We start from the raw sequence: 13,622 nt of genomic DNA, 5'->3' as shown, positions 1-13,622 counted from the left end.
CACTAAATTGGGAGCCCATTGTGTTTGTTTACAGGGCCAGTGTGGCACATGGCCCATCTGGTCACAGGAAGTCCCATCTGCTTGGACCTCGATGCAGTCTGAGCACAGAGAGCCAGGCTGGTCTGCAAGCAACTGAAGACAGGCGCATGGGGAGTTGTGTGGGGCAGGCAGGGCAGAGGGAGGAAGACATGGGGACGGGGGCTCTCCTGGAAGAGGGGAGCTAGGTTAGGATGAAAGCATGACAGCTCACGTGGAGGGAGACTTCCTTCAGCGGAAGGGGTGAGTGGGAACAACAAGTAAGTGGAGGGCACTAACTAAGAGAACAGACCTCATGATATATCTGTCATCTACAGACACTGCTGTAGCCATATCTGGACCCAGAGCTGCAGGCAAGCAGCTGGGAAGCAAAGGTAACCACTTCCCCAGGGCTCAACCCATCTCTTTTTCTTGTTAGCACAGGATTGTAACAGGTTGGGCCAAAAAGCCATTGGCAGTGTTATAGATATGGCCTATAAAGGCTTGCCAGTAAAACTTCTTTATTCCCCCCTTAAAGAGAAGAGCTGTTGAGGTGCCTAAAATCTTCTGTAGCAGGCCTCTGGTGGAGCTTCAAGATTAAGGTAGCTGGCATCCGCACTTGAGAGGTCACTCCTGAGCTTTCAATAATGCATGAAGGGAACCCAAGCCCTGCTCCGGTTCCCACAGGTGAACAGAGAACAGGATGCTGCCATCCCTGGACGGATGCTGCTAAGTAGAGGTACCATTTGGTTCTCTGCCATGCATCCCCATGCACAGCGGCCGCCTTCAATCCGGGTGCCAGCTGATGTTGCCACATCACCAACCTTTGCGGCAATTGCTGCAGAGGATGAAGAGCCAGGTGGTCCTGCACTGCTTCAGAAACCAGTAGCCATTCATTCCCTACCACTGTATGTCCAGAGTCATCCATTTACTAAGACAAATCCTGTTCATCCAGCGGATACTCTCAAAGAGCTGACTGACTAAGAGAAAAAGGAGAGGCCACAGGTAGGCAGCAGGGCAAATTCAAAGCTCAGAGGGAGGGAGTTCATTTGAAATGAGTCATCTGAGGAAGCAGGCAGGCAGGAACAAGAATTATCTGGGCATTTAAGGCACAGGCAGCTGAGGGTACACACAGTACAAGTGGGCAGACAAGTCTCTGCCAATGGGGTGGGAGCTGGTGGGGTTCTCAGGACATCTATGGAAGAGAATGCTGGGAGCTGGGAGCTGGAGAGGGCTTTCCAAAAGAGGTGAGTCTGTAGGGAGAAGATCCCAGGCAGGGACAGAGGAGGTAAGGAACAGTGCCAACAAAAGCAGAGGGGACAGCATAGGTGGGTGACCATGCTCCAACAATGAGAGGATCAAGGCTGTGATGACCAAAGGCAATTCCCAATGCTCTGGGAGACCATCCTTCTGGCTGTAATAGAAAGCCAATCAGTAGCTGTACACCTACTTCTACACAGGCCTGGTCATGCATACTAGCACTGAGCTAGAATAATAGCACAGTGCTATAATAGGCTGGGCCAGGCCTACCAACCCAGAGGAAGCTATCCTGTCCAAAGCAGACACATATTGGGATGAGAATGGGGAGGAGAACTTGGGATCAGGATGCACACTATTAACAGGCTGTCTTCCCATTGTCAGGGACCTCAACCCAGATGGGGAGAGTTCATCAGAGAACATAATGCTTGGGGTTTGAGGCAGAGGCTCTGTGTGAATGCGAAGGTTTTCTTGACATAAAGAAGATGTGCTGAACCAGGCTGGGTCAGAAGCAGCACTGGACATTGGATCTTCAAGGTTAGGTAAAGAGGCAGACCCTAGTTCCCACATGTGTCTCCCCATCACAACCCTGCCCTCACTGCAGTCCACACTTCTCAGCCTCAGTGTGGCTACTAGTTGACTCCTGTACAGAGCAGTCCCTGGGGCCACAGGATGTGCTGGCTCATACTGTTCCTCATTTGGCAGCAGCTGGGAACTCTGAACATTCTGGCCTAGCCTGGTAGCTGGGCCAGAGGGACTCAGTGTGGTCCAGGAGCATCCGCTGAACATTAAGTCTCAAGCACACTGCTCTCTTCCATCCATCTGGCCCCTCTCCTGGGACTTCTGAAAAACAAGTGTGCTGTTTGATAACTGCCTTTTGGGGACATGTTCCTTCAGCATCCTGTCTTCATCTTGTCTTTGGCATCCATAGCCCTAGAATTCAGTTCCTATTTTCAAGATGATTATCTTGGTTCCAATATGTTTGATGCAAACCAACCAACCACCCAGTCAAGCCTTTCCCCTGTCAGAAATTAATCACCATCAAGAAGCAAAATCTTAGTGAAATGTGGTACTCAGGATGGCCTGGGAGTGGGCATGGGAAACAGGATTTGATAAGCCCTCATCAAATACCTCTGAGGGCCTCATGGGGAAGGAAAGAAGAAGATAATCCAACATCAGATCCCTGAATTCTCTCCTATTGTCCATTCTTCTGACTGAGCACATTAGATGATGCTCTGGATGTTGGATGTACAGTGTGTGGCACAGTTGTCTGGGGGCTTGGACATCTGAGTTTGTAGTAACACACTGTCCTACTCAGTTTAGGATGCTATGCAGTGAGATTACAAATGAAGTGGCTGAAACAGAACTTTTATTTCTCAGTGTTTTCTGGGATGCCCAAGGTCATTCCCGATGACCAAGGTCATTCCCGCTGAGGCCTCTCTTCCTGGCCCTCTTCTCACTGTGTCTTCTCATAGTAGAGAGCAAGTGAGTGAGCTCCTTGCTTTCTCTTCTGAGAAGGACACTAATGCCATGAGTTCAGGGCCCCATCCTTGTGACCTCATTTAACTTCAATTATCTCCTAAAGGCCCTCTTTCCAAATATTTTCACATTGGGAGTTAGGACTTTAAAAATGCCCTGGGAAGGGGGACAGCAAAAGAGAGGGCGTGAAACTCACAACACACACATTAGATGTGTCTTTATCAAAAAGAAGAAAGGAGAGCAGAGGAAGAGAGGGGAGGAGAAGAGAAGAGAAACGATGGAAACAGTTGTATCCAGAACAGACCCTTGGGTGTGTGCCGCCTCTTGTGATACCCTGGAATTGTACCATGGGTGTACTGATGGAGCAGGGGCAAGGCCAGTGAGACTGTAACAGAACCCCCCAGGGAAGATGGTCCTAAGTTCTCATGTTCACAAGGAATGGACTTTGTATTAGCTTTCTATCACTGTGATGAAATTCCTGAGGTCAATCAGCTTACAGGAGCAAAGGTATATGTGGGCTTGTGTGGTCAGAGGTTTCAGTTCTTAGCTGCTTGACTCTTTGGCTTTAGGGACCATGGTGAGGCTCTATATCATGGTGGAAGTATGTGGTAGAGAAATCCACTCTGCTCAGGTGGCCAGGAAGTGGCGGGGGGGGGGGGGGGGAGGATCATTGGTTACCAGTCAGTGACCTAACTTTCTTCAGCTATGGCCCACCTCTTGAAATTCCAATAGCTCCTAGTGGACCCAGCCTTAGGGGACAAACTTCAGATCTAAACCTTACAATATTTTCTAGGAGCTTATTTTGTTGATTCATTTATTATAAGTCATTTATAAAATATCTAGTAGATGTTAATAGTGAGACTCAAGAAACTAAGGATGGCTGCCTCTAGTTGGGAAATCTCATCAGGGTGTGAGTGCATGGTGATAGGTGTAGGAAAGCAGAGAAGTTACCTGGGCGGTTTTCAGAGGTCTAGAATCCGGTCTGTCACTGTTAGTGTCTCAGAGTTGATTTGCCTTGGTGACATGCCTTTAAAGTACCCAGAAGATGCAGGATTCCTACCTGTTAACACTCTCTCTTGAGCCCAAGTCCTGAGAGGACAGATGAGACCATGTCCTCCTCCTCCACTAGCCAGCTCTGAAAACATGGGCAGGTCACCAGACTTATTCGAACCCATATTTCTCATCTCATGTGAGGTTAAAACACTGATCTTATGGAGCTGAGGATGAGATTTTTTGACATGTCCACTAAATGCACCATTGTTACTGAATACACAAGCACAGATCTGTCTTGTATCCAGTCTCCTGCCCATGACTTTGCTGGATGGACTGCCAACTCCTGCTGCTCTAGATAACTTCCATGTGCTCTAGGGCCAGCATAACTGCTGCTATGAAACTTTCAGTGTAAAGCGTTTTACAGCATTGAATCTTATGGGGAGCCTGATATCCATAAGCAATGGATGGTGAAGCTGTAATGGTCACCACTGGCATGGGGCTGCATACCACCTGTCTGCTCTTAGAAGGAACGTCATGTATCCATCAAGGGACATCATTTGGGGGTCTTTCCTCTCTATACCTGCTTCCTTATGGTCTCAAGTTGCCATCCTAGTGTGACTCCATTTCTATGGAGCCGTCTCATGCTGAGTCCTGCCCCCTGAACCAGTCCAGTGAGACTAATTGACTGAAGTCAGAGCATCCCCATGTTCTCCCATTCACAAGGAATGTGGACATGTATTACAGGCTACCTTGGCAGGGCTTTCAAGTCTTCCCAGTTCCAATTCTTTGGCCACCCCTACAGGTGGCTGGTCATCTCCTGTGTGCTTTCCTAGTTAATGCATCTACTTCATTGCCTAAGCCTTGGGACTTATCTTCATAGACCCTATGCTTGAGCCTACACTGTGAATGTGAAATTGAGTTTACATTGTTCACTGAGAGTGTGCATATAAATAAATCTGCAGTCAGGAAGAATGCTTTGTCATGTTCTGTGCTGTGTCCTGGTATTTTCTTTGTGAGATGTCAATTGTATGTATGTCAGCAATGGACAAAATGATAGCATGGAGCCTGGGCCATTCAGGTACAGGGGTTACCTTAGGGATTTTGTCACAGTGATGGAATGCTAACTAATACCAAGGCCATATTCCTTGTGAACATGAGAACTTAGGAACATCTTGCCCTGACGCACCTGGCCACAGCCACTCAGGGCCATGTGGCAGTGGAGTCTCTTGTGGTGCACTCTGTGTTTCCTTCATCCTCCGAAAGATAAGTTTGCTATTCTATTCTTTTTGTAGTTACTTTGTTGAGGTATAATTCATATTCTGCATAATTCACCTGCCCAAAGTATCTAATTCAGTGGCTTTTCCTGTATTCACAGCTGTCTCATAACGCTAGGCCACTGTTCCTCTGATTTCTGTCTCTATGAACTCACTTTGTCTAGACACTCTTGTACTACTAGACCCATTTGATATGTTGTGCTTTATGTCTGGCTTCTTGTACTTGGTGTAATGCTGTTAAGGTTCATCCATGTTGTCACATGTGGAAACACTTTGCTCCTCTTATGTCCAGTAGTAATCCACTATGATAAGAAAGCAACATGCTCTTTGTCCCTTGGTTGATGGATGTATGGATTGTTTCCACCTTTTAGCCTTTGTGAATAATTACTCATGAATAACTGCCATAAATGTTGACATAAAAGTGTGTGGTGGGTGTCAGCTTTTCAGCTCCCCCAGGAAGAGAGTTAAGAACCTCAGTAGCCAGCATTGCATGCCTACTAGATGGGAGACTGCATTGAGTTTGTCCCATCTCACGTCACAGTAGCATAAAAGCAGCTTTCCTCCCCATTTTTCAAGTCAAGAAATAGATCCTTTAGCTGATATGGGTGGACCTGGGACTAGAGCCCAATTCTCTATGATTCCCTTCAGATTACATCCAGAGGCAGGACAGCTACTCATACTGTGCCTCTCTCCAAGTCATCCACAGTGATCGTCACACTGGTTAAGTCCAGAGGATGGGTCACTGACCTCCACTACCTGAACTGAATATCTTCACTAATCAGTGGATTTTTCTTTATTACGCCAATGATCGGTGAAGAAAAGACATTCAGACAAATTGCATAGCTCACCTGGGGGACACGGCACCAGAGACTTGAAACTGCTTCCTGGCCACCACAGCTGTCCCACACAAATGCATAGCCTTCTCTTCCTCAGGGAGTTTCCCTGTATACTTGGAATCCCATTTTCAAAAGGGTAGCAGTCATGTGCGCTTGGACAAGTCTCCAAGGGTATTTTTATACCCGGGCTGGGGATATCAGACAGGTAGGACCTCTGGTGGCTGGATGTGGCATTGCATTGTTCCTCAGGTGTCTATCCCATTAGAACTCACTGCTACACCTGTCTGTAATCAGAGACTGAAGCATGCAGAGAACTTACTCTGGAGGGTTCTGTGGATGTTGAGGTGGAGAGAGATTTGGGGAACTGCCTGGAAAAGGAAGATGGCAGTTTGGGGAGGGTGGAGAAGGAAGAGGGCTAATGGTGGTGGGTGATGTACCAACTGTCTCCATATGGTTGCCTACCCACAGCTGCTATCTTGGATGACCCCATGGAGTGCAGCAGAGGGGAACGGCTCTCCATCACCCTGGCTAAGAACCGCATCAACCGCGCACCAGAGAGACTGGGCAAGGCCAAGGTTGAAGTGGACATCTTTGAGCTTCTCAGAGACAGCGAGTACGAAACTGCAGAAACCAGTACGTAGAATGGACAGACTGGCAGAGGAAGATGGTGGGTGGGTGTCTAGTGCCAGGCCTCTGATACAAATGTTCCCAGGGGAGGGAGAGAGTTGTATGTGAGGAAGGCCTGTGAGAATCTCGGCCCAGATGAGATTCCTAGGTTTTGTTGTGAATCAAGAATTAGATAGAATATTAATTCACAAAGTAATCCATCTACTCATTTATTCATTCATTCATTCATTCACTCATTCACTCATTCACTCATAGGCTGATTCATTCATGTGTCCTGGGCATTTTCTATACACATACTTGAACAAAGTTTTGTGGATATTGCAAAAGAATAGTAGCTTATCCGTTGTCTACCTGACTGCCTTTTTCCTTCCTTCCATCTCTTCCTCCTCCTTCCTCCTCCTTTCCCTTTTTCCTTATCTTCTAGTCTTTAGTAGTGTTTCACTTTGAGATAGGCTCTCACTCTGTAGCCCAGGCTGATCTAGAGCTCAGTAAGTAGCTCAGGCTAGCTTCAAACTCATAACAACTCTCCTGCCTCAGCCTCCCAAGTACTGGTACCGCTGGTGTAAGCTACTCCATCTGGCTCTATCTTGTGCTCTTGTGCTGTGGCAGAAATGTAGGAAGACACTATGATCTGGAATGGAGTATGGCCACTTTCTTTGACTAAGATATTCAGCCTACCTATACCTCAGTTTCTTCATCAGTAAAATGGGAGTGCTAGGCTCTACTTTGCAAATCTTGCATATTGTTATGAGATTCACATGAGTTAAAATATAGGCCTCTGTGAGTTGTAGTGTTTCACAGACAAAGTAGGTCACCCAACTTACTCTTAGTGTACAGGGTGGGTCCCATGTGCTCGATGCTGCTCTTACTTCTAACAATAGTGTGAGCATTACACATTATTTCTTCTATTTCAGAAAAGCAAGTGATGCTCAAAGATAGGGGATAATTTTCCTGAGCAAAGAGCTAGCCTGTGCAAATCCACTGTACCTCCCTTATGATCTTCTGTCTGGTGCTGGTGTTGCCTTGGTACTTAGGCTCAGCTGAGTGAGCCCCTACCTTGTAGCTAAGCTGGAAATGAACAGCTCTAGTATAGAAGGAAAACAAAGAGCTGTTAGTCACCTTTCTGCTCTGTGACAAAGTGCCTGAGATATCAACTTAAGAAGAGGAAAGATGTCTGGCTGCACGGTTTTTGAGGTCTGAGTCCATGACTGACCTGCCCCACTGCTGTGGGATGTTGAACATACAGAGTGCCATGGTAGAGACCTGTGGTAGAAAGCTGCCCACCTTGTGGAAACCAGGAAGCAAGATGAGACAGGAAGAGGAGGGATGAGGGTCCCAGTGTCCCCTTTGAGGACAGGCCCCAGTGGCCTCACTCTCTTCCGCTAGGCCTCACCTCCTAAAGTTTCCTCCACCTCCCAACAGCACTACCACATGATGACCAAGCCTTCACCATGTGAGCCTTGGAAGGACTTTTGAATCCAACCTGAGCAAGGGATCATTGACATTAATTCCACGAATCTCTGGAGAGTCCCCTTCTCTTCTTTTCCCAACCCCCAAACCAAATAAATGAAAGAAAAGAACAGCTTGTGTAACTATTCATGTCTGTCACAGGGTCTTCTCCATGAGGATGCTGCAGTGCTCTGTTGCTCTAGCCTGAGCTGTTAGGACTACAGGAAGGGCACAGGTTCTTACTGGAGATGATGGAGGAGGGAGGCTGTGGTCCCCAGAACCACCAGAAGACACCTCCCCCCCTTTCTGTGTGTGTGTGTGTGTGTGTGTGTGTGTGTGTGTGTGTGTACGCGTGTGTGTCTTTCTCTGTCTCTGTCTCTCTCCTGACCTCATTACTTCTTTATCAGCCTGTACTGCTTGACCCAGACTCTTCCCTCAGCTGGTTAGTTTTCCTAGTTCATCCATCATACACCTGCCTCATAATGGCTGCCCAGGATGATGTCCTCTGATTCTTCACTTTGGAGCTTTTATTGAGTGTTTCCTCTATGATTCCAGATGTTTTGCTTTAGGAACAGTGTTGGAAACAAGATAGACAGGACCTCTGGACTCATGGGGCCTAGAGTCCCTTCAGAATATACAGTGTCAGCCTTCCCTAGTACTGTTTTTTCAAATGTGTTTTATTAATATTTGTGAGAATTTCACATCCCCATAACCTTCCCCCTAATTCTTCCTATATCCATCACACCCCACCTCTCTGAATTTCATGTCTTTTGTTGTTTAGAAATAACCTACTCAGTCCTGTTTGTGCTGCTCATACAGGCAAGGGTAAGAGGCTATTATCTGGCCAGCCAATCAGGGACCACAATTCTAAAGAACACCAACTGGCCTCCCTTCCCCTAGCACCGCCAACCACCAGAAGCTCTTGAGCTGGGAGGAGGGGCTTGCCACCCCCTCCTCTCTCCCTGCTGTTATGGTGGATGGTTCAATCTTATCCAAGTCTTACGCAGGCAGGCGCTCCCAGCTACTGTGAATTCCTGAGTGCCACTGTCCTGTCAAGTCCAAGAGAGGCAAGTTTGCTCTGGTCCTCTGACTCTCATGGTCTCTCTGCTCCTCCTTCCGTGATGTCTCCCGAGCCTTGAGGGAGGAGTGTGAGATGGGCATCCTCCCTTCATATGCATTTCTCTGGATCCCCAGAGTGGAGGGTCTCATTAGGCCTGCTTGCTCATCTTGCTTTGTGGCCAGTCTCGCACGAGGCAGGTGTTTGACGGATTGCAAAGAGACATTGACTGTCCTCAGGGACAGTATCCTCTTCTGGTCCAGCAGCTGTGAGTGAGGGGGGTTTATGGGATGCGGACTAGGGCCATTGAGGCTAACAGGAGCTACTGACACACATTCCTCTAGAACAGGGTGTGGTGGCTCCAGTATGAAAACTATTCATTCATTCATTCATTCATTCATTCATTCAGTCATTCATTCACTCATTCACTCATTCACTCACTCATTCATTCATTCATTCATTCATTCAATAAACAAATAGCAAGAGCCTATTACATTTAATTCTACCCAACAAGAACTTATCAGGGAACAGAAAAATGTCCAAGAAGGCATCAAGATTAATTTCTGGCACAATGGAAAGGAAGAAAGATTGTTCAAGACCTTCTGAATAAAATCAGAAATACCCACAACAAACTTCTTAGGAGTCTCCGAGTCTGGTCTGTGGAATTTCTTCATTCAGGTCTCAGACAGGGGTCTGGATTTCTTCAGAGTTCTGCAGCCCACTCTTTGAAAACCAGCTCCCTGCTCTTTCCCTTCAGTTCTTCAGGGTCTCCCCAGCAGGACTGAATGCACATCTGCCCATTGTAGATGGTGTCATTTGCAGGAAGAAATTTCCTCTCCCAGTGACCCATGCAGCCTGTTTTGGTAAAGTCAGTGCATCTAACATATTAAACCAGATGAATCAGGGAATAAAGGAAATTGATATCTTTATTCCTCATTGCAGGGCTTTGGACATCTTTTTAATGCCCCCTTTGTAGGCACCAAGTATTTTATTAACAAGTGGCCTTCGGTTCAGCTTTTATATCTCAGTGTGTTTGAGGCATGCTTCAGATGGCTTCTGGATCTTTCTACCCCCGGTGTCTTTCATCTGAAGTCAGAGTATACCACCATAGTGGGTTTTCAATGCAACCAGATAGTTCTTTGAAAGGCCTAGTTTTTTGTTTTTTGTTTTTTTTTTAAATCCTCAGGTAAGGAGATAGGTGAATGGTGGGTTCTTGTAGTGGCTAAAGCTAGGCTCATCAGTGGCAGTGGCAGTAGTACTAGAAGAAGATGGGTAGAAGGAACAGGATCCTTGGATGGAGAGGGCTAGCCACGCTGATCTCTCCTTGGGAAGACGTGTAAGTGGTGTGACAGTTAGGATCAAGGGTTTGAGAGTTAGACTGGCCAGAGCTCTCCCAGTGGGGGTGGAAAGGCTACATAGCCATTTTAATGGCTCGGGTTTGCTTATTTGTCAAATGATAGAACAGTTGTCTCATTCCAGTGTTCCATGCAGCAGTGTAGGTGACACACACCCCGTGGTGGGTGCATACATGGTGTCTTCAGCGAGCGGCAGCTTTTGTGGTTAGGTTATTTTCCCTCCTGTGTTAGCTGAGCAGTTCCCCCCCAGACCTCACCACAGCCTCCTCTGTCCTGCGTTTCAAAGCTCAGCTGTCCCAGAGGGCTACACTCTCTCCCAGGCTCTTCTCAGGTAACTTGCTTAATGTCAACATCCCTCATAATTGGCCATTCCCATTCTCTTTCCAGTTTTCTGCATTTGAGGCTTCTGACAGCTTTGAGCCTTTGAAAGCTGTGGTGGGTCACCTCATGCCAGCTGCTGCTCTGCAACACAGTCTGGGCTTTCCCTGGGCTAGTGGTCCAGGTCTGATTTTCATTGCTAATTTAAGACATTTGCATGGATCCAGTGCCTTGGAGGACCCTCCCAACCTCTCACCTATCACCCCGTGGCCAGGGACTGTGCTTCAAGGAGATCAAAGAGACTGCTGGTGATGGTTTGGTTGCGCAAAGTCAAGGCTGTGATTGAAGTTGGGACTTGAGAGATCCAACACGGCTATTTCGTCTTACTGTGGTAATAGGAGCTTTTCAAAAAGCTCTGTACACACCACACTTAATGAATCACATTCAGGGTGGGCCAGCCAGTCCAGGGAAGCAGAGGTTATTTTGAGAATCAAAGATGAGGACGTGTAATGAAGGTGAAGATGCTGGAATCTAGAGGTCGCTCTCCCTCGTCTGTTCGCTGCTTAGAGATGGAAAGTATCACACAGGGCATTAATTAACAGCCAACCTGGAAAACTGGGAAGATACGAGGAAAAAAAATCAACCCCCATTCAGCCTGGTTCAAATAGGTAGATTTTCATACAGTAGGTTTAGTTAGAGAGAGGGTCACTTACAAAGCTTCCTCCAACACTCACGGGACTTCCCCCACCTCTGCCCTTTTACCACCATTGCCTCAGGCTTCTAGATGTTAGATTTGCTAACTCCCCCTGCATGGCCCATAGATCTGAAGTGAGAGGGATGGACAAGACCTATTAGGCCATTTCCCTCCCACTCTGCCCTTCCTGCTTCCCACTCTATTTTATCTCCACCACAGCCTTTCTTTTGCAAGGAGCCCCTAAAACACACCAGACTTCAGCATTCTCTGCTCTCTAGATCACCCTGTCTCCTGGGGTGAATGTATTAGAGCTGAACTAAGCACCACCCCTTTACCACCCCAATACCCGCAGACACCATCCCTGCTGCTGCCCGAGCCAGTTTGAGGCTTCATTTACAGTAGAGCTAGAAGCAGGGGCCTCCCTGTCAACCTCTCACCTCATCTTGTCTCTGTGAGGCCAAGCATACCATCATCCACTGTCCACATTGTCTCCCCTTGAAACCCAGAAGATACACCAGAGAACCAGGACCTTAGGAGGCTCTGGGGTGCCTGACATGGGGCACATGTCTGATGTGTTCCAACTCACTTTTTGAGTCCATTCTTCTTAGGCTTCTTGAAGGCTCTGTCTGGCTGTTATGACCTCTGTGAATTGAGGGTCAGCATGCCCTCAAAATCAGTTCAGATGGCCCAATGAGATGGCTCAGGAGGCAAAGAGCTTGTTATCCCTTGTAAATCTCAGTGCTTGGGAGGTAGAGATAATTAGATCTCCTAGGCTCACTGGCCAGCTTAGACTACTTGCTGAGTTCTAGCCCAGTGAGAGACGTTGGCTCCAAACAAAACAGAACAGGATGGATGGTGCCTGAGACCCAAGACCCAAGGTTGATGGCTCGCCTCTATAAGCACACCCACTTGAACACACACACACACACACACACACACACACACACACACACACACACACACACACATTTGGGCACCCCCCACCCCCACACACACATGGGCCAGGATAAGGAGAAGCTAGATAGCCTCCCCTCTCCCTCCCCACACACATGGGTCAGGGCCAGGGTAAGGAGAAGCTAGAAGAGAAAGACATGCAAATATGATGAGTGAGGAGTCATTCATCAAACATTCCTTGCTGTGCTGTGCTGAGTTCACCACTTCCTAGCATGAACTCAGAGACATACTGGATGGCAGTGCTCAGAAATGATCTGGTCAAGTCCTCTCACTTCACAAGTGAAGACACTGAGGCTCGTGGTCTTTTTCAAGGAAGAAGTTAAGGAACACACATTCTTCAAAGTGACTTGAGTCTTAGGTGGTCTTGAAGGGTGTGTCAGCGAGTGGCTCATGTCAGAGCTGGGACACAGGCCAGATAGATGGTCAGGCAAAACTCCAGGCAAAGCCTTGGAATGTTCTATAGGTAAACAGATGCTGGCATCCAGGTAGACGGCACAATAGCCCAAGCAAAGGCTTGAGTCTGGACAACAGGGGTGCAGTGGGTCAAAGTGGCTGATGAACATGTGTCTTTGTAAGAATTTACAGCAGGCATAGTTGATGATCAGATAACAAGGTCAGTAGAGACCAACACCCACATGCAGGGCTGGGGCCACCTGTGTGCCCCAGAATTCTAGCCCTGGTTCTACCATGTATGGGCTCCTGCCCTGTTCCTTCAAGTCCTCACAGGAGAATAATAAAAATCCTATGGAAATGGGTATGCCCAGCACTCTTCCTTCCTAAGGTTAGTGGGTGGGTGTGAGAGAGAATGGAAGTATTTAACACACTTGGAGCAGCACATGGCCTGGTGTGAGCTCACAGCAACTTTTACCCATTCTTGTGATCATAGATTCACGCCTCCCTCTCAGTGGCAGCGTGCTTGCCAGCTGGATGCCTGGCACATGGGAAGCCCCGGGGAATAGTGTTGTTCCTTCTGTGACTATTAGGGAAGGAGGAGGTGGTGGGGGTTTCTGGAACCAGGCCCCACTCTGGAGCATGATAATGCAGAGAGCTGTACTCTTCACCCCTCATACACTTCCTTTCTTGGCTCGCCTAGCAAGTCCAATTCATTCAGCCCACCAACCGCCTTGGAGACATCAACAAGGGGTATCCATGAAAAGCTTTGGTGCCAGAAGAGACAGTATGTCAGAGTAAACAGAGGTCCGGGCTGCCTGATTGTAGGACAGTCGGGGCCTCCTGATGTGTTGTTCCAAGAGTGATGTGTGCAGGAACAAGGAGACACCTTTGCTCTCCAGAGTCACCTTGAAGTGACTTTGT

General features: G+C 47.7%; 1 protein-coding gene across 2 annotated transcripts in view; it reads left to right on the top strand.

Annotated features, from left to right (window-relative positions):
* The window catches only part of Grik4 (glutamate ionotropic receptor kainate type subunit 4), a 305,772-nt gene that overhangs the window by 124,781 nt on the left and 167,369 nt on the right, over positions 1-13,622 (top strand). For both annotated transcript variants that reach the window (XM_036193270.1, XM_036193271.1), the window contains one exon: positions 6,323-6,487. In XM_036193270.1, the coding sequence (XP_036049163.1) occupies positions 6,323-6,487 (165 nt within the window). The remainder of the gene's footprint in view (positions 1-6,322; positions 6,488-13,622) is intronic.

The sequence above is a fragment of the Onychomys torridus genome, chromosome 7 (assembly GCF_903995425.1).
Source record: "Onychomys torridus chromosome 7, mOncTor1.1, whole genome shotgun sequence".
NCBI lineage: Eukaryota > Metazoa > Chordata > Mammalia > Rodentia > Cricetidae > Onychomys > Onychomys torridus.
Note: the sequence above shows the minus strand (reverse complement) of the source record. Positions and strands in the feature narration are given on the sequence as shown.